Here is a 27,536-nt window from a genome sequence, read left to right as displayed (position 1 = left end):
CAAATAAGGGTAAGTAGTCAATTCAATACAAATTATTTTACAAACAGCAAGCTGAAAGTAAGAGGGATAGTTTAATGTAGAACCAAGTACTAAAATGAGAATGAGCCAAGTTTGCAATAATCAGAAGCACGACAAATGTTAACTCTTACGGCAGAGACCTCGAGCTGGAGAGCAGATACTTTTTTTCTTAGCTCTTCAGTCTGGACCCCTTTGGAATTTAGCTCTTCTTTCAATTGTTCTACCTGTCAGAACATTGTTACCATTTTTAGTCATTACATACAATATATTTCCTGCAAACCCCAAAATAAATTTTGGCAAAATAATTCTGTATAGAAACAGAAATTCAAAAACTAATTCCTAAGAATAATTACTCAGTTGGTTTGGAATTACAAAGTAATAAGATAACACATCACAGACTTTCTGAATTTTGTAATATAAAAGATCAAGACCTCTAGATTCCACATTGTTCTACTTTTGTGTAGCACCAAAGAATAGCAAGTTTGTAAGTTTTCAATCTTCATGTTTTCCAAATATAATATTCTGCAAACATAGAGAAATTGTGAACTTTAATTTATTTTTACAAAAGAATGCCCATACTTTGTATTTGTTCTATAAATTAGGACTGCATAGTTATAAGTAACCTACAATTATGAAAGATCTCATTCTTTTTAATTTACTCTGAACAGAAGATACCAGCCTAAAGAAATTCAAAAAAGTAACATGTCAGAACATTTTCTACTACTTAAAAAAAAAACACATGAAACTTGCAAGCATTTGTCAACAATGAAGGTGCTGAGCTCAGTAATGATTAAGAAGGCACTGCAGATATGCAATCAAGTCAAAGTTCATAGACCCTATTTACAGACATTGGCTAGAGAGGTCATCTCCACATTGTTGCAATACTAGAAGTCCCTGTATGCTTTGCTAATGAACAGAAAATGATTCATTTCAGATTTACTACTGATAATTTTCAGATAAGCCTTGGTAGAATATATTTGTAGATACGAATCAGATGAAAACTGGTTTAGACCCGAGTACAATTCTCCCATTGGTGAGCATATCCATATTGCTCCTTTATCTCATTAGAACATGTGCACTGAGTTGGTTGATATGCACCATTCCCTTATTCAAAGAACAATGCATATACAGTTAGCCCTCCTTACCCACGTGGGATTGGTTCCGGGACCCCCCGTGGATACCAAAAAACACAGATGCTCAAGTCCATAATTTAACATGCCTCAGTGTGGTGGACCTTAGGACCCAGCGGAGCTCCGGACCTTATTTAACCTGTCTCAGTGCAGAAGGACTTTAGGACCCGGCGTAGCTCAGGACCTGCTGCCCGTAGCTGCTGCTGAATCTGCAGTGTTTCTGTTCTGTTGATGTAAAGTGTTGGGCTACAGTCGGTCAACGATCGGAACAATTTTAAAAGATAAAGTGAGAATAATGGAGCATGCGAAAGGCTCTGCCCCAATGAAAGCTACAATTATTACTAAGCAACGCAATGGTTTAATTATTGAAATACATACATTTCTTAAGTGTTTTATATGCATAGAAAGGTAAAATATATAGATATACTAAGACAAACGTTTGACTAACTGACGCTAAACACCAGATGTATCTGCTCCGACTTACATACAAATTCAACCTAAAGACTGCCTGTACTTTAAATCATCTCTAGATTACTTGTAATACCATACAATGTAAATGCTATGTAAATAATTGTTATATTGTATTGTTTAGGGAATAATGACAAGAAAAAAAAACATTTGCAACCTTCCAATCCTGTGATACTTCTTTCCTTCCTACTGTTGATGCAAAGATAATCAGCAGAGGCTCAGCAAACTCCTCCCTCGCTTCCCACAGTACCCTGGGGTATATTTCATCAGGTCCCGGCGACTTATTTAACTTAATATCTTTCAATAACTCCAGCACATCCTCTTTCTTAATGTCTATAAAGGTGAGTACATATTCAAACAACAAGTGCTGGAGGGAAAACTTCTGGGTTTTCCTGATCCACGGTTGGTTGAATCCGCACATGCGGAACCCGCAGATAAGGAGGGCCAACTGTATGACTCTTTGAAAAGAGACTAAGATTCTTTTTTTTAAAAATCCAGAAAATGTACAACCAAAATTTAGATTCAGACCATAAAATGAAGAGTGGATTAACATGTCAGAATCAAATGGTCAAATGGATTAAAATATTAATGCCTGCTTACCTAATCTAATGTTTCAAAAGAAAAAAAAATTGCAGAAATGTTTCTCTGAAGCAAGCCACCTGAAAATCAATGTATTCTGACAAATGGAAGCTCCTTCAGTTGCAGGAACTCCCAAAAAAAAAATGCCAGATATGTGCTATTACCATCACTGGGTCAAACCCTACCCAATTATTCCACCTGATAAGATAGCTGAATACCAAGCAGCCCACAAGGCTAATTAATGGAAGTTTTCTGTGGCACACTTAGTCTTCCCATTTTCTATAAAGAAGCTGTATCTGCTTTGGAGATAGTTGGTAGCAAAATTCAAACTGACTTGATAAATAATTTGTTAATAGCCTCCAGAAGCATTGCTGAAGCAAAATTTGTAATATTTAAATTTACTCAATAATGTTATTTTAGCAAAAGTTGCCTGTTGTTCTTGGATGTAGCAAGAGCAATATTTATAAATTCATTTCAAAGTGCTTGAATGTCACTCTGATCAAAGGGCAGGATGCGATGTTATTGTCCATTGTTAATTCAGGTTACTAAATTCACTGGAAGTGCTGCATTTGCCTTGCCACTGAGACATTAAGAGGTCACATCACCTAAACCCTGCTCAGATTCTGGTTAAAACCATGCACTTCCATCAAGGCAGGTAAAACCAAGGGTGCCTTAATTATGTTCTGTACTTCGGACAAGATTTTAAATCCAAACGTTTGCAAACCCCAACTACATCACAGATGAAGTTAATGACATAATAAGTAGAACAACAATATATCTTAAAAACACAACCCCCCCCAAAAAAAAAAAATATCTAAAGAACCACCAATGGATTGGCAATTTCAGATATTTCCAGTGGTTCACAGAGTCTTGACAAAAACAAGGCAGGCAAATATAAAAGTACAGTATTTCTGGCATGATGTGTGAGTGCTAGAGCTGAGACCAGTTAGAACTCTACATTAGCACCCCGATTCATCTAAGAATTTAAATGTTTCAGAATCATAGAAATCCACAGCACATTATAGGCCCTTTGACCCACAATTTTGTGCCGACCATGTAATGTACTCTAGAATTACCCCACCACAAAGCCCTTTACTTTTCTAGGCAACCTATCCAAGAATCTCCTGAAAGATCCCATTGTATCTACCTCCACCACTGTCGTAGGCAGTGTGTTCCACACACCAACCACTCTTTGTATAAAAAAAGACTTATCTCTGACATCCCCCTTGCACCTACTTTCAAGTACCTTAAACTATACCCCCTCATGATAGCCATTTCAGTCCTGGGAAAAAGCCTCTGGCTATCCACATGAGCAATGCCCCTCTTCATCTTATACACCTCTATCAAGTCACCTCTCATCCTCTGTCACTCCAAGGAGAAAAGACCAAGTTCACACAACTTGTCCACATAAGGTACACCCTCCAATCCAGGAAACATCCTTGTAAATCCCCTCTGCACTCTCTCTATAGTAGTGGTCGCCAACCCGTCGATCGCGATTGACTGGTTGATCTTTGAGACTTTCCCAGTCGATCCCGAAAAAAATTGAAAAATAAATACACAAATACAGTTGAGAGATTGTTTCTGGGTTGCAGGTTTTAGTTCCGTTCTTTCTGCCCAGCGCGCATGCGTGTAGCTCCCCCGCCATGCGCTGGTCCCCAACCACCAGGCCGCAAGTAAACAATGAGTCAGCTGCACCTTTCCTCATTCCCTGTCACACCCACTGCTGAAATTGAATGCACGCAAGTTCATTACCCAAGCGCACCAGGAATCACTGGTTGGCCTCAGGTAACCAGCACTTAGTGCGGCCGGCGAGAAGTGCCATTGCTACCAGCCTGGAGCGCGGACAGATGGGCACCGCCTCTAAACCTGTTCGGCACACTAAATATTGGTGGGGAACCCGGTGCTAAAATATTCGCAGACAACCTAATTCGGGCTCAGGGTCTCGCAAGTAGCAGAGCAGCTACCGCGCTGCAGTCTACTGAAACAAACTTTTGTTGGCCAATTGATGCTACAAGGGGGCAGGCGCATCCTGTTGCACTCCTCGCTTGGTCGGTCGGTCGCTCTCTCCGGACTGCGACCGCCGCGGCCCCAGTAAGGGAACAAACGCACTTGGCCAAGGCGGCAGGCGGGAGACTGGAGCTTGGGCCCAGAGGCTGTCTAATGAGGCAACGAAGCCCTCAGAACTGCTTCGGCACCTTGAGTCCAAGCACCCTGCACTTAAATACAAACCCGCTGGGTTTTTTTCCAGCATTAAAAACGTGAGCAAGCTGGACAGAAGCTAAGTGCTGAGAGCCACGTAAAGTAAATTGCGGAATAGACTGGACATAAGGAACGTGCTTCAAGAATCGCTGTATTCCGGTCGTGTTGATGATACCCCCCACCCCACCCCCCCATCAGTCGGCCGGTCCGCAAGAATATTCTCAATATTAAACCAGACAGCAGTGCGAAGAAAGGATGGTGATCCCTGGTGTTCATACATTATTTCTATTTCCGGGTTGCGGTATTTTACTTCCAGTCTTTTCTTCCCCGACGTGCATGCGTGTAACTAATCGATTTGGAGTCAATCTTGCCTTTCACTAAAGCTGAGGTAGGGGATCTTGGGCTTCAAAAGGTTGGTAACCACTACTCTATAATATTCATATCTTTCCTGTAGTGAGGATGTTTGTTTGTTTATTATTATTTTTTTATTTTATTTATTTATTTTTCTCTCTGCTAGATTATGTATTTCATTGAACTGCTGCTGCTAATTTAACGAATTTCACATCACACATCAGTGGTAATAAACCACATTCTGATTCTGAGGTGACTTGAACTGAATACAATACTCCAAGTGGGGTCTAATTAATGTGTTATATAACTTTAATATTATCTCACAGCTCCTGAACGCAATCCCATGGTTGATGAAGGCCATCTCACATTATGCCTTAACAACACTGTCAACTTACACAGCAGCTTCTGAGTGTCCTGTGGACACAAACCCCAAGACCTCACTGATCTTCAACCCTGCCTAGAGTCTTACCATTAATATTATATTCTGCCTTCAAATTTGACCTTCCAAAATGAACCACTTACAGTTATCTGGGTTGAACTCCATCTGCCACTTCTCATCCCAGTTCTGCATCCTATTGATGTCCCGCTGTAACCTCTAACAACCCTTCAGACTATCCACAACATTCCCAACTTTTGGGTCATCAGCAAACTCACTTACCTAATCTTCTACATCCTCATCCAGCTCATTTATAAAAATCACAGAGAAGGGGTCCCAGAACACATCCCTGCGGAACACCACTGGTACTGTCCTCCATGCAGAATAGGAACCATCTACAAACACTTTTTGCCTTCTGTGGGCAAACCAATTCTAGATACACAAAGCAAGGCCTCCTTTGATCCCATGCCTCATTACTTTCTGAATGAGCCTTGCATGAGGAACCTAATCAATTGCTTTACTGAAACCCATATACACTACATACACTGCTCTACCTTCATCAATACACTTTCTTACCTTCTCAAAGAATTCAATTAGGCTTATAAGGTATGACCCACCCTTGACAAAGCCATGCTGACTATCCCTAATCAGATTATGTCTCTCCAAATGCTCATAAATCCTGCCTCCAACAACTTGCTCACCACTGAAGTAAGACTCACTAGTCTATAATTTCCAGGGTTATTTTCACTCCCTTTCTTGAACAAGGGAACAACATTTGCAACCTTCCAATCCTGTGATACTTCTTTCGTTCCTACTGATGATGCAAAGATAATCAGCAGAGGCTCAGTAAACTCCTCCCTCGCTTCCCACAGTACCCTGGGGTATATTTCATCAGGTCTCGGCGACTTATTTAACTTAACATCTTTCAATAACTCCAGCACATCCTCTTTCTTAATGTCTATACACTGAAATGTTTCAGTCTGCTGCAAATCATCCCCATAATTGCCTAGGTCTTTCTTCTTCGGTATTCACCAGTGAAAGTATTCTTTAATGGTTCCGTTATCTTCTCCGGCTCCATGCACGTTTCCACTATTGCACCGAATTAGTCCTATTCTCACACGGTTCATCTTCTTGGTCTTCACATACCTGTCAAATGCCTTGAGGTCTTCCTTAATCCTGCTCACCAAGGCCTTCTCACGGCCCCTTCTAGCTCTCCTAATTTCATTCTTGAGCTCCTTCCAGGCACCCTTGTAATTTTCCAGAGCTCTAACAGTACATAGATTCTTGAACTTTTCTTTTCTACGTAACTAGATTTTTTTACATCTTTTGTATATCTGGACAAGATGAGGATCTGTTTGTTGGTCTCGCTCTGGCATTATTTATATATAGTAGTTTGATTTAAGTATGCATTAATTAATGTGGAAGCCAAATATTCACCAAGTCAGAAAGAATTAGTGCCACTCAGCATATTAACTCCTTTGAAACACAAATTTATTTAGGATGCCATTGGTGCCCATTATTAAAGCTACCTTGCTGTGGTGATCTTTGTGATACTCATAATTAATTGACCAATTTATAGTTTTGGATGCTCCGATGGATTATTTATCCAATTCTCATGAAGCACAGGCATCATTAAGTTCGAACAACAATTTGATGATTGATGTACTGTATTCTAAAACTTTTTCTTTGCATAAGGGATTGATGATTGTCATGGATTTAAATCAATTTATCCTCAGTCTTTTCCAAATGTACTTCTTGAAATATAGCAAATATCATCTGCAAACCTGAATGGCAAATAAAGTGATGGAGGCACATCACCTATATTGTGCTGAAAAGAGATGGAAAAGAACTATTTTTTTCCTTATGCAGTTCCTTCTTTCTGGTTTTGTATGCGCTTTGGTGATCAAGAGGGCAACCCCAGATTCTTACACAGATGGTGCAGTTGAAGGGCACAACAGAAGTTAGCCAAGTAGTTTTAAAAGTGATCCACAAGTTACAATACTCATCTCTGTTGCTCCTAATGAAAGGCCAACACAAATGTTGCTCTGCCTCCATTTTGAATGGGTACGGGCAGTAATTCCCAAAACATCAAAAACATTGAAAACTTAAGTACAAAGTAATGATTTGAGAGTTAATACTATCTAACCTAGAAACATGAGATATAGTATTCTGATATGCTTCCAACTCTACATACTAATGGCAAATAAAAGTAACCATTATTTAAGAGGTTTCATTGATAACTTGAACAATTTTTCAGTATGTAATCTGCATTATATACCTTATTCTTCATAAACTTGGAATGACTCCTGTATACTTCCATCTGTTTCATCTCTTCTTCTCTCTCCTCAGTGCTCAGTGCTCCATTGGATTTAAGCATCTGTATCTCATCCTCAAGATCTTGAATATTGCGCTCCAGTACGGAGATTTTACTATCCTACAGTTTAATAAACAAAAGGTATAAACTGTTGCGTCAAATAAAAAGGGATTGCTTTGAATTTCTACCCATTAAATTAATCAAATGATTGGATTTACTGCAATTGAAAGTACTCCTTTCCTTTAGATAAAGAACTATCTTCAAGTTATTACCAAGTGCTTTTAGCCCACTACCAACTCTCTTTAGAACAGTGGCTAATGCCATCTATAAGCTCACTGATGATACAACTTCTGCCAGCAGAATCTCAGATGATGATAAAGAGATACACAGAAGTGAACTAGATTGACTGGTTGAATGGTATCACAAAAACTTTGCACTCAGCATCAGTAAGACCAAGAAACTGATTGTGGACTTGTGGAAAGGCCAATTGAGAGAACACATACCAGTCCTTATTGAAGGGTTAGTAGTGGAAAAGGTGAGTAGTTTTAGGTTCCTGGGTGTCAATATCTCTGAAGACCTATCCTGGCAAGTTGTTTAACAGTGACCATGAGTGACTAGTGTTAACAAAAAAAAAATCAACTATTTAAACTTTAATCTGAATAAAAGCATTAATCATTTATACTTGTCTATAAATGCCCTTAGCCAAAATTTAGATTCTATACTTTACACTTAGCCACAAATAATTTTACAAGCAGACTCAACACAGTGGCAAGGGATTTGAATAAATAAACATGCAATTGAAGTTGATATTTAAAGTGGCAGCATGGAAACAGGAGTTGAACAGACACCTTCTATGTGGTATTGCCTTAAATTAAAATCACAACTCTACAAAAAGTTGAAACCACTACATAAAAATTCTGAATTTTTTTTATTATATACAGGGACAAACAAACAGCATTTGGACTTTCATTTTGAATCCAAATTAAAACCAATGTTTAATTATTGGCCAACTCTTCTGCTGTGTTCTTAAATTCATTTATTTTATTTTAAATTCAAAAGTCAGTATCATAAGGTCCAAAATCTCATGGTCCAGATGGGATGACTTCTAAAAGATCAGAAATTTTTTTCTGGTGAACTCAGAAGCCCTAATTAGCACTAACATGCATTATCAAGAATACAAAATTCCAAATATTAACTCACTTAAGATTATTGAAAAACTTAAATTAATGTACAAAACTAGAAACCTAAAATCGATAAACATCCACAATTCTTCCATAACCAAAAATAACAGTACTTCTATTCAAAGTTGACTAAAACAGGAGAAATATCAACTTTCAGCTCTATTTCAAAGCAAATTGCTATTTGGCCCTTCAATCCACTTTTCATTTTAGGTTTCTGTATGTGAATATAACTTTTCAATATACCACTCAATACAGCATCTGCTGAAGGCGTGTCGATAATAACTTTACATAGGGGAAAAAATGAAATTCTAATCTACCTTCATTTCAATGACCGTTTGCAATGCTTTTGTCTTGGCCGATTCTGGTGCTACTTCGCATCTCCGTTGAATATCCTGAGGAAATAAAGCAGTGTGCAATCAAGTCCATAACAAAGGCACATTCTGAATCTGATGTCTTTAGTACATTTAATTTTGTCATGAGATTGGATGCTGGGTTATTCTTGTGACACAGGCAGTAGGTTATTTACCTATACAATTAATGTTTTGACTAATGATTTAATGGGATATTGGCAACCAGTAGAGAACGTGGACTTCTGCCAAGTTCAAAGGGCTTGAATTGTTATTGTTGTTAATACACCAATGCGGCTTTTAAAAAGATATCACACAATAGGGTAATGAATTTTCTATTGAACCAGTTAAGCTTAAAGGGAGTGCAGGAACTAGGTGCCCAGGGTATTGTGAGGGGGAACAACAAAGATTATCTGAAGAGCCACATACTGAACCACTCAGTTTCCTAAATGATCAGAAAAAACAAAATGCTTCTATTCTTCTATATTGTACAGAACAAACCCAGTGTGACAACCTCTGCCCACACAATACATTTGTCATGAGACAACTTGGTGAACTAATGATTAATTCTCTATTGTGGAAAACTAGATATGCAGACAATGTTTCAGGTGTAGTCTCACCAGAACCCATTATGATTAAAGGAATCCCCTTTATTCCTATACTGATACCTTCTTACAACAATAACTAAAATACTGGTTGCCCTTCTAATTTGAAAATACTATGTATTCAATACTTACATAGGGTTCAGGATAGGTTTGTCCCATTGAGCCAGGGGTAAAGATGGTACAGCGAAGGAACCATGGTTGACAAAAGAAGCAGAATATTAAGTCAAGTGGAAAGAAACATATTTAAGGTTTAGGAAGCAAACATGTAGCAGGGCTCAAGAGTTGTAACACAGCCAGGGAGGAGCTTAAGAAGGGACTTAGGAGAGCTAGAAGCAGACTGGCTTGGCAGTGGGGGCTTGAGAGAGCCTTGGTGAGAAGGATTAGAGAAAATAACAAGGAATTCTACACAGAAGTGAAAAACAGGAGGATGACTGGAGTGAAGGTGCAGCCAATGAGATATAAGAGGGGAAAACAGGCCTGGAGTCAGAGTTAGGGGGAAGTCCTTATGATTACTTTGCTTTAGTATTCATTGGCGAGAAGATCTTGACAAAAGAGGTCAGTGGAGCATGGTCAAGGTTAAGGTTCAGTGCTGGAACTTTTGAAAAGCACTAGGTTAGATAAATCCCTGGGCCCTAACAGGATATACTCCAGGTTACGATAGGAAGCGAGGGAAACAATTGCTAAGCCATTGGCAATAATCTTTGTGTTCTCACTGGCTGCAAAAGCAGAACAAGATTGGAGGGTGACAAATATTACTCCTTTGCTCAAAATTGATCATAGGAATTACATCTTGGGAATTACATACCAGTGAGTCTTGTATTAGCAGTAGGGAAACTATTGGAAAAGATTCTTGGAATCTTTCAAGTGTATTTGGAGAAGCAGTCTGATTAGGGATAATCAGCATGGCTTTGTGAGTGCATGTCATGCCTCATGAGCCTGAATTACTTTTTCAAGAAAGTGGCAAAACAAATTGATGAAGGAAGGACGGTGAATGTGGTCTAAATAGATTTTTGTAAGGCATTCGACAAGATTGCCCATGGTAGGCTCATTCAGAAAGTTAGGAGAGATGAGATCCAGGAAAATTTGGCTGTGTAGATTCAGAAGATACTCTACCTGGAGGTCAGTGGCTAGTGATGATCTCCAAGGATCTAATCTAGAATGCCTGTTCTTTATGATTTTTATTAATAATTTGGATGAGGAAGAGAAGGGGTGGGTTAGTAAGTTTAAAGATGATACAGAAGTTAGTGGTGTTGTGGATAGTGTAGGAGGTTGTCCTAGGTTATAACGGGACTGACATGATGTAGAGCTGGGCTGAGAAATGGCAGATTGTGTTCAATCCAGCTAAGTGTGAAGTGATGCACTTTGGAAGAATACAATTTAATAGCAGGATTCTTGACAGTGTGGAGGAATAGAAGGATCTTGGGGGTCAAAGTCCATAAATCCAACTAAGTTGCTGCACAAGCTGATGTGTTATTATGCATGCATATTAAAGAACTTCGGCTCCCAGCGGGCAATGCGAGGGGTTCACCCAGAACCAGAAACTGAGATAGTGACCAGGTTGTTCACGCACAGGATTGAGTAGCAATTCAGTAATAAAATGTTCTAACATAAAACCCAAGGCATTTGTCTTTATTAAGAGCAAACATAACAGCTGATAGGCTGGTTAAGGCGGCATATGATATGTCTTCATTCGTTGGGGAAAGAGTTCAAAGCCTACTTCATAAAACTCAGGTTAGATCTCACTTGGAGTATTGTGTTCAGTTCTGATGGCCTCCTTATAGGAAGGACGTGGAAGTTTTAGAGCGCGCAGAGCAGATTTACCAGGATGCTACCTAAACTAGAAAACGTGCTATGAGGAAAGGTTGAACAAGCTAAATAACGATAATGCACATTTAGCACTGATTAAACTAATTTTCTATATTAATTTTATATTAAATAGTATAAAATAATTTACTTCTCTTAGCTGGTGATTTTCTTTTTCTTTTTGTTCAATTATGTTTTCCAACTGGTTCACAACCATTTCTGCTTCTGCTAGACTTCGTATTCGCTCATGGTCTTCTTCTATTGCCTTTGAGGAGAGTCCTTTGCTCTGTAGCATCTCCAGAAGTTTTTTAATTGACTCATCACGAGCACTGAGGGTTTGCTTCTGAGTCTCGATGCGCAATTCCATTTCTTCCAAAGTTTTGCGCAATAGGAATAGCTCCTTGGCCTGACGCTCATGTTCGGCATGAAGATGGTGGAAATTTTCTTCAGTCAGCTCAGCAACAAATGGTTCACTTGATCTGCTGCTGCTATCCTGCTGGAGGAGCTGGTTCAGATCACGCTGAATGCGGAGTTCATCCTGCAATGCCTGAATGGTCATCTGAAGGTGCTGTAACCCAGGAAGATATAGTTTAAGAAAATATATTTGTAAAACATCTAATGCCATACTGCATGTAATGGCATTATTTCATTCTCAAAATAAAGATATTATTTTTGACTGAAATATCTCTCAAAAACAATTATTAGAGATCAAAAACTATGCATGGTGATTAGGGTTAGCATACTTAAGAATTTCTGGTTTGTACAACTCAAAACAATGCCAGTGTAAATTAGTGAAGTTGAGACTATGTGCTTTTTGGATTCTGAAGTAGGTAAAATCCCTCCACTCCAAGCAATCTCAGGTTCTATTAAAGAAGTGGCAGCACGGCAGCAGCAAGGCAGTCAGATACTGGATGCAAACAAACTGGCCTATAATTATTAACTTCACTGTCAATTTCATTTTCAGTTAAAGAGAAAGAGAGATAGGGTTGCAAAACTTTACCAGATTGTTGAAAATATCATCAGGGTCTCTTTTTCTCCATTCAGTTCATATATCAGGACATGTATCTGATACATGTTCTGAATGGATGATATTTGCACAGAGTAACTACATTCTGATATACAATACTGCGCTAGAGTCTTAAGGCACCTTGTTTTAGATGTGTTCTCTTTATTTTGCATCAATATGTCAGTAGAAAAGAGCAAATTTTAGATTTTCAAATGTATAATTTCCAAAAAATTGTTGGAGAAATGTTTGTATTTTGTTAAAGTAACATTGATTGACCTCTTTGAAAATAAAAACTTGATTGTTTTGTTGGTACATAGCCCAGTGCATGATTAAAACGAGATAACAAACAGGTGCTAATGATCAATGACATAATGAGTTGAATGGACTTGTTATGTGCCAGCAGCAATAGGCCACAGTCTCAATTTTAATGTTAAACAACTATATTTTCAGTAGCTACCCAAACTACAGACAATTAAACAAATTACTCCCCTGAACAAAAACTAACAGTGCTATGCATTTTGTAGTTCACAAACAGTGTCAGGATTGGGAACAGTTCTTCTCAAATCCTACTCAAACACAGTCCCAGAAATGGCAATCCAGATGATTCCAAAAATCCACGGAAACTGGTGAGGAAAGAAAAACTTGTAAATCCACACTAAGATGACACGAGGCGGTGATCACGGAAAATTCCAGAGGATCACGCTGGGAAAACAAGATAGCAGTCACAGAAGATTCCAGACATTAAGTAGTGTTCCAAAATAGGGATATTACACGGTGAGTCACAGAATATTCCTTAACACAACTGGTCACTACCTAAAACACCCAAATCCATGTATGGGTTAACAAAAAGTGGTCTCCACAGGAATACTCCAGAAATCCAAGTATAGATCATGTAAAGTGACAGTCACATATCCAATATGCACTGCGTGCCGCTAATTATCACAATCCTCTGGACATGGATTAGACTCATCCGCTGCTGTAGCAAACTCCTCAACTATCTCCACCCAGCTCGCTCTCCTGCTAGTAGCTCACAGTCCACTGTTCCTTCTCTGCTGAATGTCCCAGAAACCTGTCCACATTTTGTTATAATGATGTCATCCACCTGCGTCGTCCAGGCACTTAAAATGACACTTGCAGCAAAAAAAATGTTGACACATAACAGACTAAACTGATTAAGTGAAACAGAAATAGGTGTAAAAGGAATCAAACAATCAAACTAATAGGTGGGGGTGTGACAGATATGACAGTTTAACCTTCACATCATCAATTCTTACATCAAAGCAAGAGTGAATACAGCAACAAGGTGGTCATTTTTGCATTTGCAAGGACTCTCCCAAGCAGAAACTTTGCAACAGACAGGAGTCCAAGCTCTTCTGAAGAAGCATAAAGAAACAAGCAAGGTTGAGGACCAGAAAAGCAGCAGCCAGTCACAGAAACTGAGTGGAGCAGATGAGAGAAAATCTTCTAAATCAGAAGTCCAGCACTGCTATCTCCTTGAAACTCAAGAGAAATCACCGGAACCTAAGTATAACCCTCTACAGTCCTGAAAAGTCTTATCAGAAGTGGTTTTCATGGAAGAGTTACTGCCAAAAAGCCATTCCTCCAAAGTGGAAACACATCAGACAGACTCACCTACACATCAAAACAGAGAACTGGGATGCCAAACAATGGCAACAAGTGCTCTAGACCTACCACTTAAAATTTAGAAGAACATAAGAAATAGGAGCAAGAATGGGCCATCTGGCCCATTGAGCCTGCTACACCATTCAATAAGATCATGGCTGATCTAGCCATGGACTCATCTCCACCCACCTGCCTTTTTCCCCCATAACCCTCATTTCCCCTATTATGCAAAAACTATCCAACCGTCTCTTAAATATATTTACTGAAGTAGCCTCCACTGCTTTATGGGGCAGAGAACTCCAGATTCACCATGCTCTGGAAAAAGCAGTTCCTCCTCATCACCACCCTAAATCTACTCCCCTGAATCTTGAGATTATGTTCCCTAGTTCTAGTCTCACCAACCAGAGGAGACTGCCTCATTATAGGAAGGATGTGGAAGTTTCTGCCTCTATCTTATCTATCCCTTTCATAATTTTGTTTCTATAACCACCTGCCTGCAGGAACACACTTTTATTAAGTGTGGGGGGAGGGGGAGATTACATACAAGGGGAAATATATTAGAATTTACACCATCACGACCCACACTTCTGAAAACAGAATTCTAAAAAATCTCCCTGATAATTCCTCAAGGATTACAACTGGTTATAGTGCACAGCAGAACATTTGGAGAAATATGCATTAACTGGTGAATAAACTGTCCAGTAACCGAGCAAAGGTTGACATCTACAAGGATGATAGGGTTCTAACAAGACTATTTATTTTACTAACACTATTTATTTTCCTTAATAGTCGAATTGAAAAAGCTTACAAATAAATAGCAATACAAATCAAAGGGCAGGACTTTTATACTGATTTACCCAAGCCTGGTGAGGGATGGTGGGCTGAATAATAGCAGAAAAGAGAACATTTTGCATCATCATTAGACTAGAGCAAGGAAAGACGTTGAAGACACTCCTTGACTTCCACTATATAATAAATGCTAACAATGCAAACTTAAAGTCACTTAATTTAATAATTTAACAACATTAAACTTCAATATCTATATGTCCATTTTCTTTTATAAGTACTGCACAGTCTAAAAAGTCCAATCAATTATTTTTGGCATCTTGTGTAAATTTGATGTTGTTATCACCAAGTTGATGTATTCTTTGAAGGCTTGCGCCTCATGGATTTTGATCTTGACCCAAGTGTCATCCATCCCTGAACAGAGGTGGTGGAGTACAACACCACCCATCAGCTACTTACAATGCAATCCTCACATTTCTACCCCTGCTTCTCCACAACAGTTCACACCTCCAATCATGCAAAGACTAATGACCATCGCATTACCTCTACAATTTTTAACGACCCTTGTGACTGCGATACCTTTAAACAACTCACAAAAGTTTATAAGCTGTTAAACTACCCACCATGGATGAGAACTGAATAAAACTACATCCACACTAGACCAGATAATTTTGAAAACGCCGGTTTCGCATAAAAACGATAGGCGTCCACACTATGCGTTTTTAGAAATATCTCTATCCACATTGGTGGGGCCTCACTTGGAGTACTGTGAGCAGTTTTGGGCCCCTTAACTTAGAAAGGATGTGCTGAAACTAGAGAGGATTCAAAGGAAGCTCACAAAAATGATTCCAGGATAAAGTGGCTTGTTATATGAAGAACATTTGATGCTTCTGGGCCTGTACTCACTGGAATTTAGAAGAATGAGAGGTGACTCAATTGAACCCATCGAATGGCGAAAGACCTTGATAGAGTGGATGTGGCAAGGATGCTTCCTATGGTGGCAGTGAAACACCAGAGGACACTGCCCCAAAAGAGGGGCATCCTTTTAGAATGGGGATGAGGAATTTCATTAGCCAGAAAGTGGTGAATCTGTGGTATTTGTTGCCACAGACATCTATGGAGGCCAAATCTTTAAGGCAGATGTTGAGAGATAGATTGTTGATTGGTTGGAGCATAAAGGGATATGGGGTGGTAGGGGGAGGGGGGAGGAGAGAAGAAGAAAAGTCGAAGGTAGATGATTGGAGCTGAGAGGAAAAATGGATCAGACATGATGAAATGGTGGAGTAGACTCAATAGTCCAAATGGACTAATTCTACTGCTATATGTAATGGTCTTATATTGAAATTGCGCATGACTATTCTAATATTGCCCATTGAAATTTATATCCCACATGTGACCTGTGCTGTGAAGAGTCTATACTGTGCTGTATTATTGTATGACTCTACAAGGTTGTAAATTACCCAGTTAAGCTCCCTACTATGCCCAAGTTTGTACATGACTCCTAACAGAAGAGAATGTGCAAACAGAAGCGACAGATAAAGTTGTAAAGCATTGCTAAAAGGTGAAACCAAGTGACCCTTCAAATAGTCATAGTTAAGTGTCAGAGGGATATGTACCACACAGAAATAGGCCCTTCAGCCCAGCAAGTCCATGCTAACCATCAACTACAGAATTTACATGAATCCTATTTCTCATTCTCCCTACATTATCATCAATTCTCCCTATGTTCTACTACTCCTCTGCATTCTGGGGGCAATCGCCAGTAGCCAATTAACCAACCAACAAATCTTTGAGATGTGGGAGGAAACCGAGGAACCCAGAACATATGCACTCACAAGGAGAAAATGTAAACTCTATATAGATGTATATAAATATAAAATAAGCATATCTGAACACACATGCAATTGCACTTAATCATGCCTTTTATTGTTTTGCTTATTAGGTTAAATGTCAGTATGCAGCTGTGGACTTAAGTCACTAGAGGTCTCTGTGGATCAGTAAAACCTTAAAGACTCTTCCCTCCCAAAATGTCTGACACCACAGACAACAATTCTCATATTATAGATTCTCTCACAGATACAATCACTTTGTTGCTGCTTTTGGACTACTAAAAGTAAATACTTAGAAATAACCTCTACAGGTCTCACATTGAACTACCCATCAGATCTGGTAGCTTTCACTTAATTCTCCTTTATCTATTACCAGGTTCTATTGATTAGATCCCACTGTTCACACAACCAACAACTCCCAAACTCAGATATGCTAACTTCTGATTTTGCCAAATAAACTCTTTGAGTTTAGGTACAGGTCTAGAGATGTTTCAGTGACAAACTCTGCCATCTTCATCAGGGATGATGCCTGGGCCTGTCTAGTCTGGTGGTATTTATACCCCCATACTCTGTCCCTCCTGACTGGTTAGACCTCATCCAAATCAGGTTTTTTGCTGTTCCACATTGTTTACAATCAAATTCCAGCTCTTACTCAGAGCAAAAACTGTGGCTTTGTTAAAATTCTTTTCCTCGAGTTTTATTTCAATGGCTTCCTTCACAGTCCCAAAGGCAATTGGTACGGCACAGTAGTTTTATGTCGAAGTCAATCCAATGGCCATTGTGAGTTGAATATTCTGCTACTGCCAATTTCTCCAGGTAACCTAAATGGATACACTTCTGTGCTCCTTTCTACCATGAATCCCACCTGATCAATGTACACTGCTCTGCATTTACAGGACATCCAATAAATGCCAGTCATCCAGAGTCCCAGAGAAATTAGCAGTAGCAGAACACTGCATTCGCAATGGCCAAATGATTGACTTCAAAGGCACAAAAGTACTGTGCTGTGCCAATTGCTTTTGGGACCACCTGGTGAAGGAACCATACAACCATAGAACATTACAGCACAGTACAGGCCCTTCAGCCCTCCATGTTGTGCCGATCCATATAATCCTTAAAAAAAGAGTACTAAACCCACACTACCCCATAACCCTCTATTTTTCTTTCATCCATGTGCCTGTCCAAGAGGCTCTTAAATACCCCTAATGTTTCAGCCTCTGCCACCATCCCTGGCAAGTCATTCCAGGCACTCACAACACTCTATGTAAAAAAAACTTACCCCTGATGTTTCCCCTAAACTTCCCTCCCTTAATTTTGTACCTATGTCCTCTGGTGTTTGCTATTGGTGCCCTGGGAAACAGGTACTGACTATCCACCCTATCTATGCCTCTCATAATCTTGTAGACCTCTATCAAGTCCCCTCTCATTCTTCTACGCTCCAAAGAAAAAAGTCCCAGCTCTGCTAACCTTGCTTCATATGACTTGTTCTCCAAACCAGAAAACATCCTGGTAAATCTCCTCTGCACCCTCTCCATAGCTTCCACATCCTTCCTATAATGAGGTGACCAGAATTGAACACAATACTCTAAGTGCGGTCTCACCAGAGATTTGTAGAGTTGCAACATGACCTCTCTACTCTTGAACTCAATCCCTCTGTTAATAATGCCTAGCATCCCATAGGCCTTCTTAACTACCCTATCAACCTGCGCAGCAACCTTGAGGGATGTATGGATTTGAACCCCAAGGTCCCTTTGTTCATCCACACTCTTAAGTAACTGACCATTACTGTACTCAGTCTTCCGGTTTGTCCTTCCAAAATGAATCACCTCACACTTATCCGGATTGAACTCCATCTGCCATATTTCTGCCCAGCTCTGCAACCTGTCTATATCCTTTTGTAACCTTCGACAACCTGCAGCTCCATCCACAACTCCTCCAATCTTCGTGTCATCCGCAAACTTACTCACACATCCTTCCGCCTGTACATCCAGGTCATTTATAAAAATCACAAATAGCGGGGGTCCCAGGACAGATCCCTGCAGCACTCCACTAGTCACCGACCTCCAGGCAGAATATTTTCCTTCCACAACTACCCTCTGCTTTCTTCCTTCAAGCCAATTTTTTATCCAAACAGCCAAGGTTCCATTTATTCCATGCCTCATGAAGCCACTGAAATAAATCTTGAGGAAAAGAACTTTAACAAAGACAAATGGTCTCACTCTAAGAAAGAGATGGAATTTGATTGTAAACAAGATGGGACAGCAAAAACCTGATTGGATGAGGACTAACCAATCAGGAGGGACAAACTATGGGGGTATAAATACCACCAGACTAAACATGCCCAGGCATCATCCCTGATGAAGATGACAAGAGTTTATCAACAAGAAGCTGGTTAAAATTGATACCCATACCCGTCTGGAAGCCTGAGAAGAGTTTATTTGCAATATACATGGGAAAGCTCTAAATTCTTCTGGTTTTGTATTTCTAACTTAGCGGATTTTATACATAAAGTGTGATTTAAATAGCCCCAGTTCAATCAAAATCACAAATTATTTGGTATCTTCAGAAAATTCAAAAAAATCTAATTTGGCATCTCCTTGAGGTATGCAGCCAAACTGAAAAAATATTTCACTTCATGAGCTCGTTTCAAACCATATCTCAAACCCTTTTCGCACAATATATAAAATTTTAAAGGCATAGCCATCCAATCCTTAACTGAGTGGCACAAACAGATTTTTGAGTAGATTAGAAAATGTGCTCCACCTCATCACCTATTAACCCACTCTACTGTTCATTTCCTTTATTACTTTACACTTCATCCTTGGTTGTGCTTTCATTGCTGAACATAGTTCAAGGATTGGCTGGATGTGTCCAATCAAATCATCACTCAATTAAAATATCTTTAAGTCCCAGTCCTTCAGCTAAGGCCTCATCCACACTAGACTGGATAAATCTGTAACCAAAGCTTTTTCTCTTCGTTTTGACCCTCCATCCACATAAACAGTGTTTTCCTCCCCCTAAAACTGAGCTTTTCTAAAACGCTCTCCAGATTGTGTAAATCTGAAAACACCGGTTGAGCGGTGTAGTGTCTACGGGATTACAGGAGCTTTTTAAAACTGCTGTCATGACATGCCAGAACATATGGTGGCAGCAGCATTGCATTTCATTGTTTTCTTGAACTAAGAGGAGGAAACAAAAATAGTATACCGTTTCTTCTTCCCTTGTTTTCTGTAGCTGTGTCCTGCGCACATGCCCAGGAGGAGGAGATTCGCCCAAATACCGTTTTAAGGTGATGGAAGTATTTTCAGAAATGCCTGGTGTGGACACCTATTATTTTTCCACGACACCAGCGTTTTCAAAATTCACTGGCTCAGTGTGGATGTAACCTTAGTTTCACACCTAACTCGCACCTAATTCTATACTAAATAAGCATTAAAACTGTGCCTAACAATCTAAATATTTCCACACCCCATAACCTAAATTTCATTGAAACTCAATCAAAATCCATGTATATACGGAATTTTACTTTGTTTGTTGCCATAACACCATGACAGTGATTTTTTTCCCTTACAACAACTTAAAGGCATCCCAAATTTTCAGTGTCAGCAGACAAAAGATCTGACAATAAACAGAACATAAAATGACAAGTACCCAAAGGCATGGTCAAGTATATAGTAATTAAGATTAGATTTGCCTAAATGGCAACTTTCAATATCTCAGAACATATGGAGTCAAGATTACATCAAATCATTGCTGTAAAATACAAGTACCTCTAAAGACCAATGTCAACAAAACCTGCTTCTTTTACCTACTCACAAGCCATTTCATTGTTTTAAAATTCATTTGGAAACCACTCACCATCTGCATCTTATACTAGAACAAGCTTTTTGCGCTGCTGTGGTGCGCATCTAACTCACAGTTTGGGACCATCCAGCTCATATTTGTTGCCCTTTAACAATCCCAATGCCCTCACAGCTTCACAAAGTCCATTCCCGCCTTAGCTACATGTTCATGCTCACCAAGCTGACATGAGCAAAGAAGTTTATCTCTGACCTATGCTCTTAAAATGCTGATGTAATTAAAGTTGGAAACAACAAAATACATGACAAATGTCAGTGATAATAAACCTGATTCTGAAAGCCAACACCGTTCAATACTTCCTCAAGCATTAAGAAACTCCAGTTCTTTTGAACTGATAGTATTGTGGCGACCCATTTCCTGGCACATCCGAACTGGCTCACAATTAGATAGCCTACGGGGGTTTGCGAGCACAGAGCTTTGGAGCCTCTGCGCCACGGGGGGCAGGTGGAGGGAGGCTTAAAAGTGAGGCTGAGGATTTCGAATAAAGTTTTTCCTTCGACTGCAGTTACCAACTCCGTGTCGTAATTTTAGCGCTGCGTGTAGCACACCGCTACAGTATAGTATTTATCTTGCCAAAAGGACTCCAAATCATAACTACTGGAAATTTTTGAATGGACCATATGAATAAAAACCCTTCCCCTCACCAACCTGAGGGATGCTTGAAGATCTTGAGATTACTGACAAGGTAGAAAGGTACATTAGAGATGGTGGTACATTAGAGATGGCAGTGAGGCAAAGAGCAATAAAAATGTAAATATAGATACAAATATTTGTTCCTTGGTTAAAAGAAAAATGTAGTTTTCTGTGTGCCATTGGAAATGGTTTGTATTAGCAACCCTGACTCTTCCTATATAAAAGCTGAACACTATTTTGTACAGTCTGTATCTGGTTAAGAATGCCTATGAAGGAATGAACACTCCTTACATAAGAATGAACATCCATATTTGGTTTATATATTCATTCTAATTAATGGCAGAACTAGTTACATCTCTTTCACTTTTAGTAATTGTTCTTTATTAGTTTAAATGACAAGAAATATGTGCAATACATGGAACAAAATACTTTTACTCACCTGTTAGATCCACTGTGTTTAAAACACTTGGCCAAGCAACAGCACACATCCCTAGAGACAGACCTTACTTAAAGAGCAGGAGAACAAAAGACACCATAGAACAGGACCAGAAGAAACACCAAAAGTGAAAATGGAGATGCCAGCAGATGGCTAACAGCTGCATTCTAATCATAGTTATAAGACTATAACTCCCATAATAAATTGGACTCTTGACCTCCATCTACCTCATTACGATTTTGCACCTAATTGCTTACCTGCACTTTCTCTGTAGCTGCTACACTTTATTCTGTACTATTATTTTACCTTGCTCTACCTCAATGCACTGTGTAATGATCTGATCTGCAGAACAGTACATGTGACAATAATGAATTTCAAACCATCATACAACAAAAATACAAATGGTGTTCAGCTAACTGTAATAGGAGGGAGATTAAATAGAAAAAAATTGTAGAATCCAACAGAGCAAGAGATAATAAAGAAATAATGATGCTGACAGGTGTAGTCTGCAAACTATCTAATAATGGAAGTTTGATGAAGGATAAATCATGCAGGCAAATTAAATAGTGAGTGAATAAAAACAGATATTCATGGGGATTTCAACTTACCCAAAAATAACTAAACAAAGCAGCAGGTAGAAGCAAACAGAGTTGCTACAATGTGTGCAATACTCCTTTATTACTTTATAATTTTATTTTAAAATAATTATGAAGGATGTAATTCCAAGGAAAATTAGGTTAATCGCTTTTAAAAAAAGCTTGTTTTGAAGGATTGAAATATAACTCAAAAAGATAAAATAGGCAAGAATACTGGCGAATAACAATGGAAAATATTTATAATGTTCAGAGAGCAAGAATAACATATTCCACTCAAAGGGAATACACATGGTAAACACTTAAATCTCAGTGGGATGACTGAAGATACAAAGAGAACAGTAGGAATTAAGTTCATAGTTAGCAGAAGGGCGCATGATAGGGGGATTACAAAACAATCTGGCAAAAGATTTTAATATCTAAAATGGGAAAGCACAAGGAACAATGACAAAAGAAACAAAATACACAAGGTTCATTAATATGGGACTTGAGATGCAAGACTAACAGATTTTCCAGACTGTGGGCATCATTCCATTAATACTCCAACAGTTAATTCACATTGATTTATAAAGCATTTTAAAGGGAAAAATAAATCCATGTGAAAGTCAGGGGCAATATGATATATTTAATAATTTGTCTGACAAAGGATTATGCAGGAGATTGGCAAGTAGCTAACAGAATATCTATCTTTAAGAGAGCCAAAACATATCCAGGAATGGTAGGAAAAAGTAATGGAATTGCCACAAAAAGGGGAAGAACAAACACTTGAAAAATACCTCAATACAAACCAGAGTAATGAATAGCCAATAGTGACTGTACAATAAAAAAAAGCTAAACAAAAACTCAATCTTTTTTTAAGAAATAGAGTAGACACTGTGTAGATGCAATCCATCTTGACTTTTAAAAGACCTTAAATCAACTGAATACAGCAGGAAATGACTATAGAGTAGAATATCAGAGTATGGAATCTATAGCAATTATAGAATGTCCTGTTAGCTAATACCGAGGTAGAAAACAAAATTTAACGGAAGGGATTTGCAATGTAATTGATGGTGATAGAAAATTTACACTTTAGAATCAAAACAAATTTCTAGAAATGATTGAGAGAAATAAATCAGGTTAATTAAAATGGACAAATCCTAAAACAAATGGGCAAATAATTAGCAAATAATGCTTAATACAGTTTCTCTTTAAAAATGACATAGTACCTGCTGCCAGGAAAAATAGAGAGGTCACATTATTAAGAAGACATTTAAGTCTAGGTGTGGTAGAGAAAGAGGGATCTCAAACCACAAATATGTCATTAAATTTCAGTATAGGTTACTGAGGCAAAAAAAAAGTCAAAACATGCACTAGGTTTATTTTGAAAGGAATAGGATTGAAAAGTTAAGAAAATTATATTAAACCTGTACTGGACCTTGGACCATATTTTAGATTCTCATAACCATAGTATGACAAGGAAATACAATCACTAAGTAGTTTACATGGATTATACCAGTAATCCAAGATTATGTTCCCTGTGCACATCAAAGGATGAAGAGATGGGATTGTTATTTTTCTAAGCAACGAGTTGCTGGGAATATGTAAGAACAATGCTATTGAAAAAGTGGGGGGAAAAAAATCACCCTGTTTAGGTGAAAAAGTTTTTTTAACAAATGGAAATCGAAAATGTCACTCAGTCATAGAGTCAGAGTTGTACAGCAGTGAAACAGCCCCTTCAGCTCAACATCTCCATACTAACCAAGGTACCAACCTGAACTAGTCACATTTGCCCATGCTTAGCACATATTCCCAACAAAAAAGTTTCCTTTCCTTTTACCTGTCCATATGTCTATTTAAAACATTGTGGCTATAGCTTCATTTACCACCTCCTTTGGCAGCGCATTCCATATACCCATCTGTCTGAAAAAAAAAATTGCCCCACAGACCTCTGCCATCTAATTTTAGATTCACCTAGGAAAAAGACTATCCTATTCTCTTCTTGTGACTCAAACCCGTAACAGCTTTCTGAATATTTTCTATACCCTCTAGCTAAAGGATATTCCTCCTACAGTATGGCACACAATATCTAGATGCAGTATTATAGAGTTTGCAGAGTTATAGGATGCCCCAATCCTGGTACTCAATACCCCAACTGAAGGAGGAAAACATGCTACTTTCATTCTTCACCTTGTCTAACAACTTTCAGAAAACAATGTAGTCCCTAGGTCTACACATACAATGCTGGACGAACTCAGAAAGTCAATGCTTCAGGCCAAGACTCTTCATTAGGAATGAAAAGGGGGCTGAAGCCAAAATAAGGTTGTGGGGGGGGGGGGAGAGAGGGGAAGGCATACATGCTGGCAGGTGAAAGGAAAGGGTAATGAAGTTAAAAGCTGAAAGGGGGTAGGTGGATGAGGTAAAGGGGTGAAGAAGGAATCTAATAGATTGCAGTGGACCATGGAAGGAAGGAGAGGGAACCAGATGAAGGTGATAGGCAAGTGAGAAGAGAAGGGGAGGGAAAAAAAGGATAACCAGAATGGGGAATGGAACTTGAGAGTGGAGGAGAGAAGAAAGTTGGTGAAATTAATGTTCATGCATTCAGATTGGATATTCTATCTTATGCGTCAGACAGAGCAAAGGTGCTTGACAAAGCGGTTCCCCAATCTGCATTGAGTCTCACTGACACAGAGGAAGCCAGACTGGGAACATTTGATAATAGATAATCTTGACAGACTCGTAAGTCAAGTATTGCCTCACCTGGAATGATTGTTTAGAGCCCCAAATTGTGATGAGGGAGGAGGTGTAACCTGATAGCATGAACATTAATTTCCCTAACTTCTGAATGTTCATGCCTATCTCTTTTTTCTGGTTCCCCTCTCAAGTCTTCTCACCTGCATATCATCTCCCTTTGTTATCATTTTCATTTCTTTTCTTCCATGGTCCAGCTTTTAGATTTGTTCTTAAGCCTTTACCTCAAATACCTAACTCCTCCCAGCTTTTAACTACTTGCTCCCTCCCCGACCTTCCACTTCATGGGGTCCCAACTATTTGTATTTGGCTCAAAACATCAATTGTTTATTCCCATCCAGAGATACTACCTGACTGAGTTCCTCCAACATTTTGTGATTTATTTGAGATTTCCAGCATTTGCAGAATCTCATGCTCGAGTATTGTAGAACAGAGACCAGGTGCTACAAATTATAAGAGCACTGCCATACACTGTGCTTATCCTGCCCTCATTTAACTTCCTATATTGTATCACTTTGCACATTTCTAAAAAAAAATGATAATTTTTTTAATTGAATTTTCAAATAGGTTACAGAAGGAAATAAAATTATCAACACTTCCCCCCTCCCCACTAACATATCCCTGTAGAAAGAGAAAAAAAGAGAGAAGAAAGAAAGAAAGAATGCCTGGATATCAGAAGATCCCCACATGCTCCACTGAGTCCATAATAGCTTTAGTAAATATATTTATTTCTTTCCCCAGATAACCAATAATTTTATCTTCGGAGCACCTATATATTTAATCCTATCTTTTGTAAATAAGGGTGCCAAATTTTCAGAAATATTTCATATTTATCTCTTAAACTATAAGTAATTTTTTCAAGTGGAATGCAGCTGAAAATTTCATTCTTCCAACAATCTATACTTAAGTATGAATCTGATTTCCAAGTAACTGCAATAGCCTTTTTGGCTACTGCCAATGCAATTTTTATGAATTCTTTCTGATATTTATTCAGTTTGGATTTCAGTTTTATCCCTTCAACATCGCCTAGTAAAAATAATGTTGGATTATGTGGAAGTTCTGTTCCAATAATTTGTTTCAATAAAACTCTTAAATTTGTCCAAAAAGGTTGAATTTTAAAACAAAGACCAAGTAGAGTGTAAAAAAGTACCAATTTCTTGATTACATCAGAAACACTGATCAGATAAATTTGGGTTTAATTTATTTATTTTTTGTGGTATAATATATGATTGATGTAACAAATTATACTGCACTAATCTTAACTAGACATTTGTTGTATTTGTCATACTGTCAAGACATAGTCTTGACCAACTTGTTTCTTCAATTTTAATATTCAAATCAGTTTCCCATTTTTGTCTTAGGAATTCCTTGTTTAATTGCCTGTTTTTGAATCAAACTATACATACAAGAAATACATTTTTTAATTTTTCCTTTTTGAATTAAAAGTTTCTATTTCATTAGGTTTCGGCAATAACATTGTTTGACCCAATTTATCTCTTAAATAAACCATTAATTGGAAATAACAAAAAAGTGTGTTGTTTGATATTTTGTATTTATTCTTTAATTGATCAAATGACATTAATATACCTCCTTCAAAACAATCTCTTATATATCTAACCACTTTTTGAAACCAATTGTATAAAAGCTGGTATTCCATTATAAAAAGAATAAGTTTATTTTGAATTAAAGGTCTCTTTGCTAATAAAGATTTCTTTATCTCATTATCAACATTTATCTTATCCCATAAATCAATCAATTGTTGACCAGGAGACCGTTTCGCCAAACACCGGCACTCAGTTCTCCAGCAGTGGCGGGATCTCCCTGTGGCCACACGCTTCAGTTCCACAGACCACTCCCACTAAGACATGTCTGTCCATGGCCTCCTCTGCCATCAAGATGAGGCCACACGCAGGTCGATGGAGCAATACCTTATCTCCCGTCTGGGTAGCCTCCTACCTGCCAGCATGAACATCCAACTCACAGACCTCCGTTGATACCTCTGTCCCCCCCCCCTTACCCCCATCCCTATCTATTATTTCAGTTTGGTTCTCTTTCTCTCTCTTTTTCCCCCCTCACGATAATCTCCCCCCCCCCCCCCCAGCCCTACCTTTCTTTCTCATTTATTTCCCATAATTCTCCACCTTCCCCCTAGCCCATTTCAGGAATGAAAAGGGGGCTGAAGCCAAAATAAGGTTGTAGTGGGGGGGGGGGGGGGAGACATACATGCTGGCAGTACCTATCACTTCCTAGCTCTCTACTTTAACCCTCCCCCCACTTCTTATCCCCCCCCTGACCATCCCATGTTACTTCACTCCTGATGAAGGGTTTCGGCCCGAAACGTCGTCACTACCTCCTTCCATAGATGCTGTCTGGCCTGCTGAGTTCTGCCAGCATTTTGTGTTTTAATATAGGAGATTCTTTCTTTTCCTGTATCCATTTAGATTCCCACTTGTATATAAAATCTTCTGGTATATTTTCTCCTATTTTATCTAATTCTATTCTAATCCATGTCGGTTTATCTTCATCAAAAAAAGATGCAATAAATCTAAGTTGATTTGCTTTATAATAATTCTTAAAGTTTGGAAGTTGTAACCCTCCTAGGTCAAATTTCCATGTCAATTTTTCCAACGATATTCTTGACATCTTACCTTTCCAAGGAAACTTCCTC

At 38.7% G+C, this 27,536-nt stretch overlaps 1 protein-coding gene across 6 annotated transcripts in view; it reads right to left on the bottom strand.

The window, feature by feature from the left end:
* Window positions 1-27,536, bottom strand: part of LOC132398500 (ELKS/Rab6-interacting/CAST family member 1-like) — a 734,829-nt gene that overhangs the window by 646,121 nt on the left and 61,172 nt on the right. For 4 of the 6 annotated variants that reach the window (XM_059978062.1, XM_059978065.1, XM_059978066.1 and 1 more), the window contains 4 exons: window positions 11,523-11,939; window positions 8,934-9,008; window positions 7,400-7,555; window positions 150-242 (listed from right to left, as the gene is read on the bottom strand). In XM_059978062.1, coding sequence (XP_059834045.1) covers window positions 150-242; window positions 7,400-7,555; window positions 8,934-9,008; window positions 11,523-11,939 — 741 coding nt within the window. The remainder of the gene's footprint in view (window positions 1-149; window positions 243-7,399; window positions 7,556-8,933; window positions 9,009-11,522; window positions 11,940-27,536) is intronic. The other 2 variants (XM_059978063.1, XM_059978064.1) reach the window with 2 other exon arrangements.

The sequence above is a fragment of the Hypanus sabinus genome, chromosome 8 (genome assembly GCF_030144855.1).
Source record: "Hypanus sabinus isolate sHypSab1 chromosome 8, sHypSab1.hap1, whole genome shotgun sequence".
In the NCBI taxonomy this organism is placed as follows: domain Eukaryota; kingdom Metazoa; phylum Chordata; class Chondrichthyes; order Myliobatiformes; family Dasyatidae; genus Hypanus; species Hypanus sabinus.
Note: the sequence above shows the minus strand (reverse complement) of the source record. Positions and strands in the feature narration are given on the sequence as shown.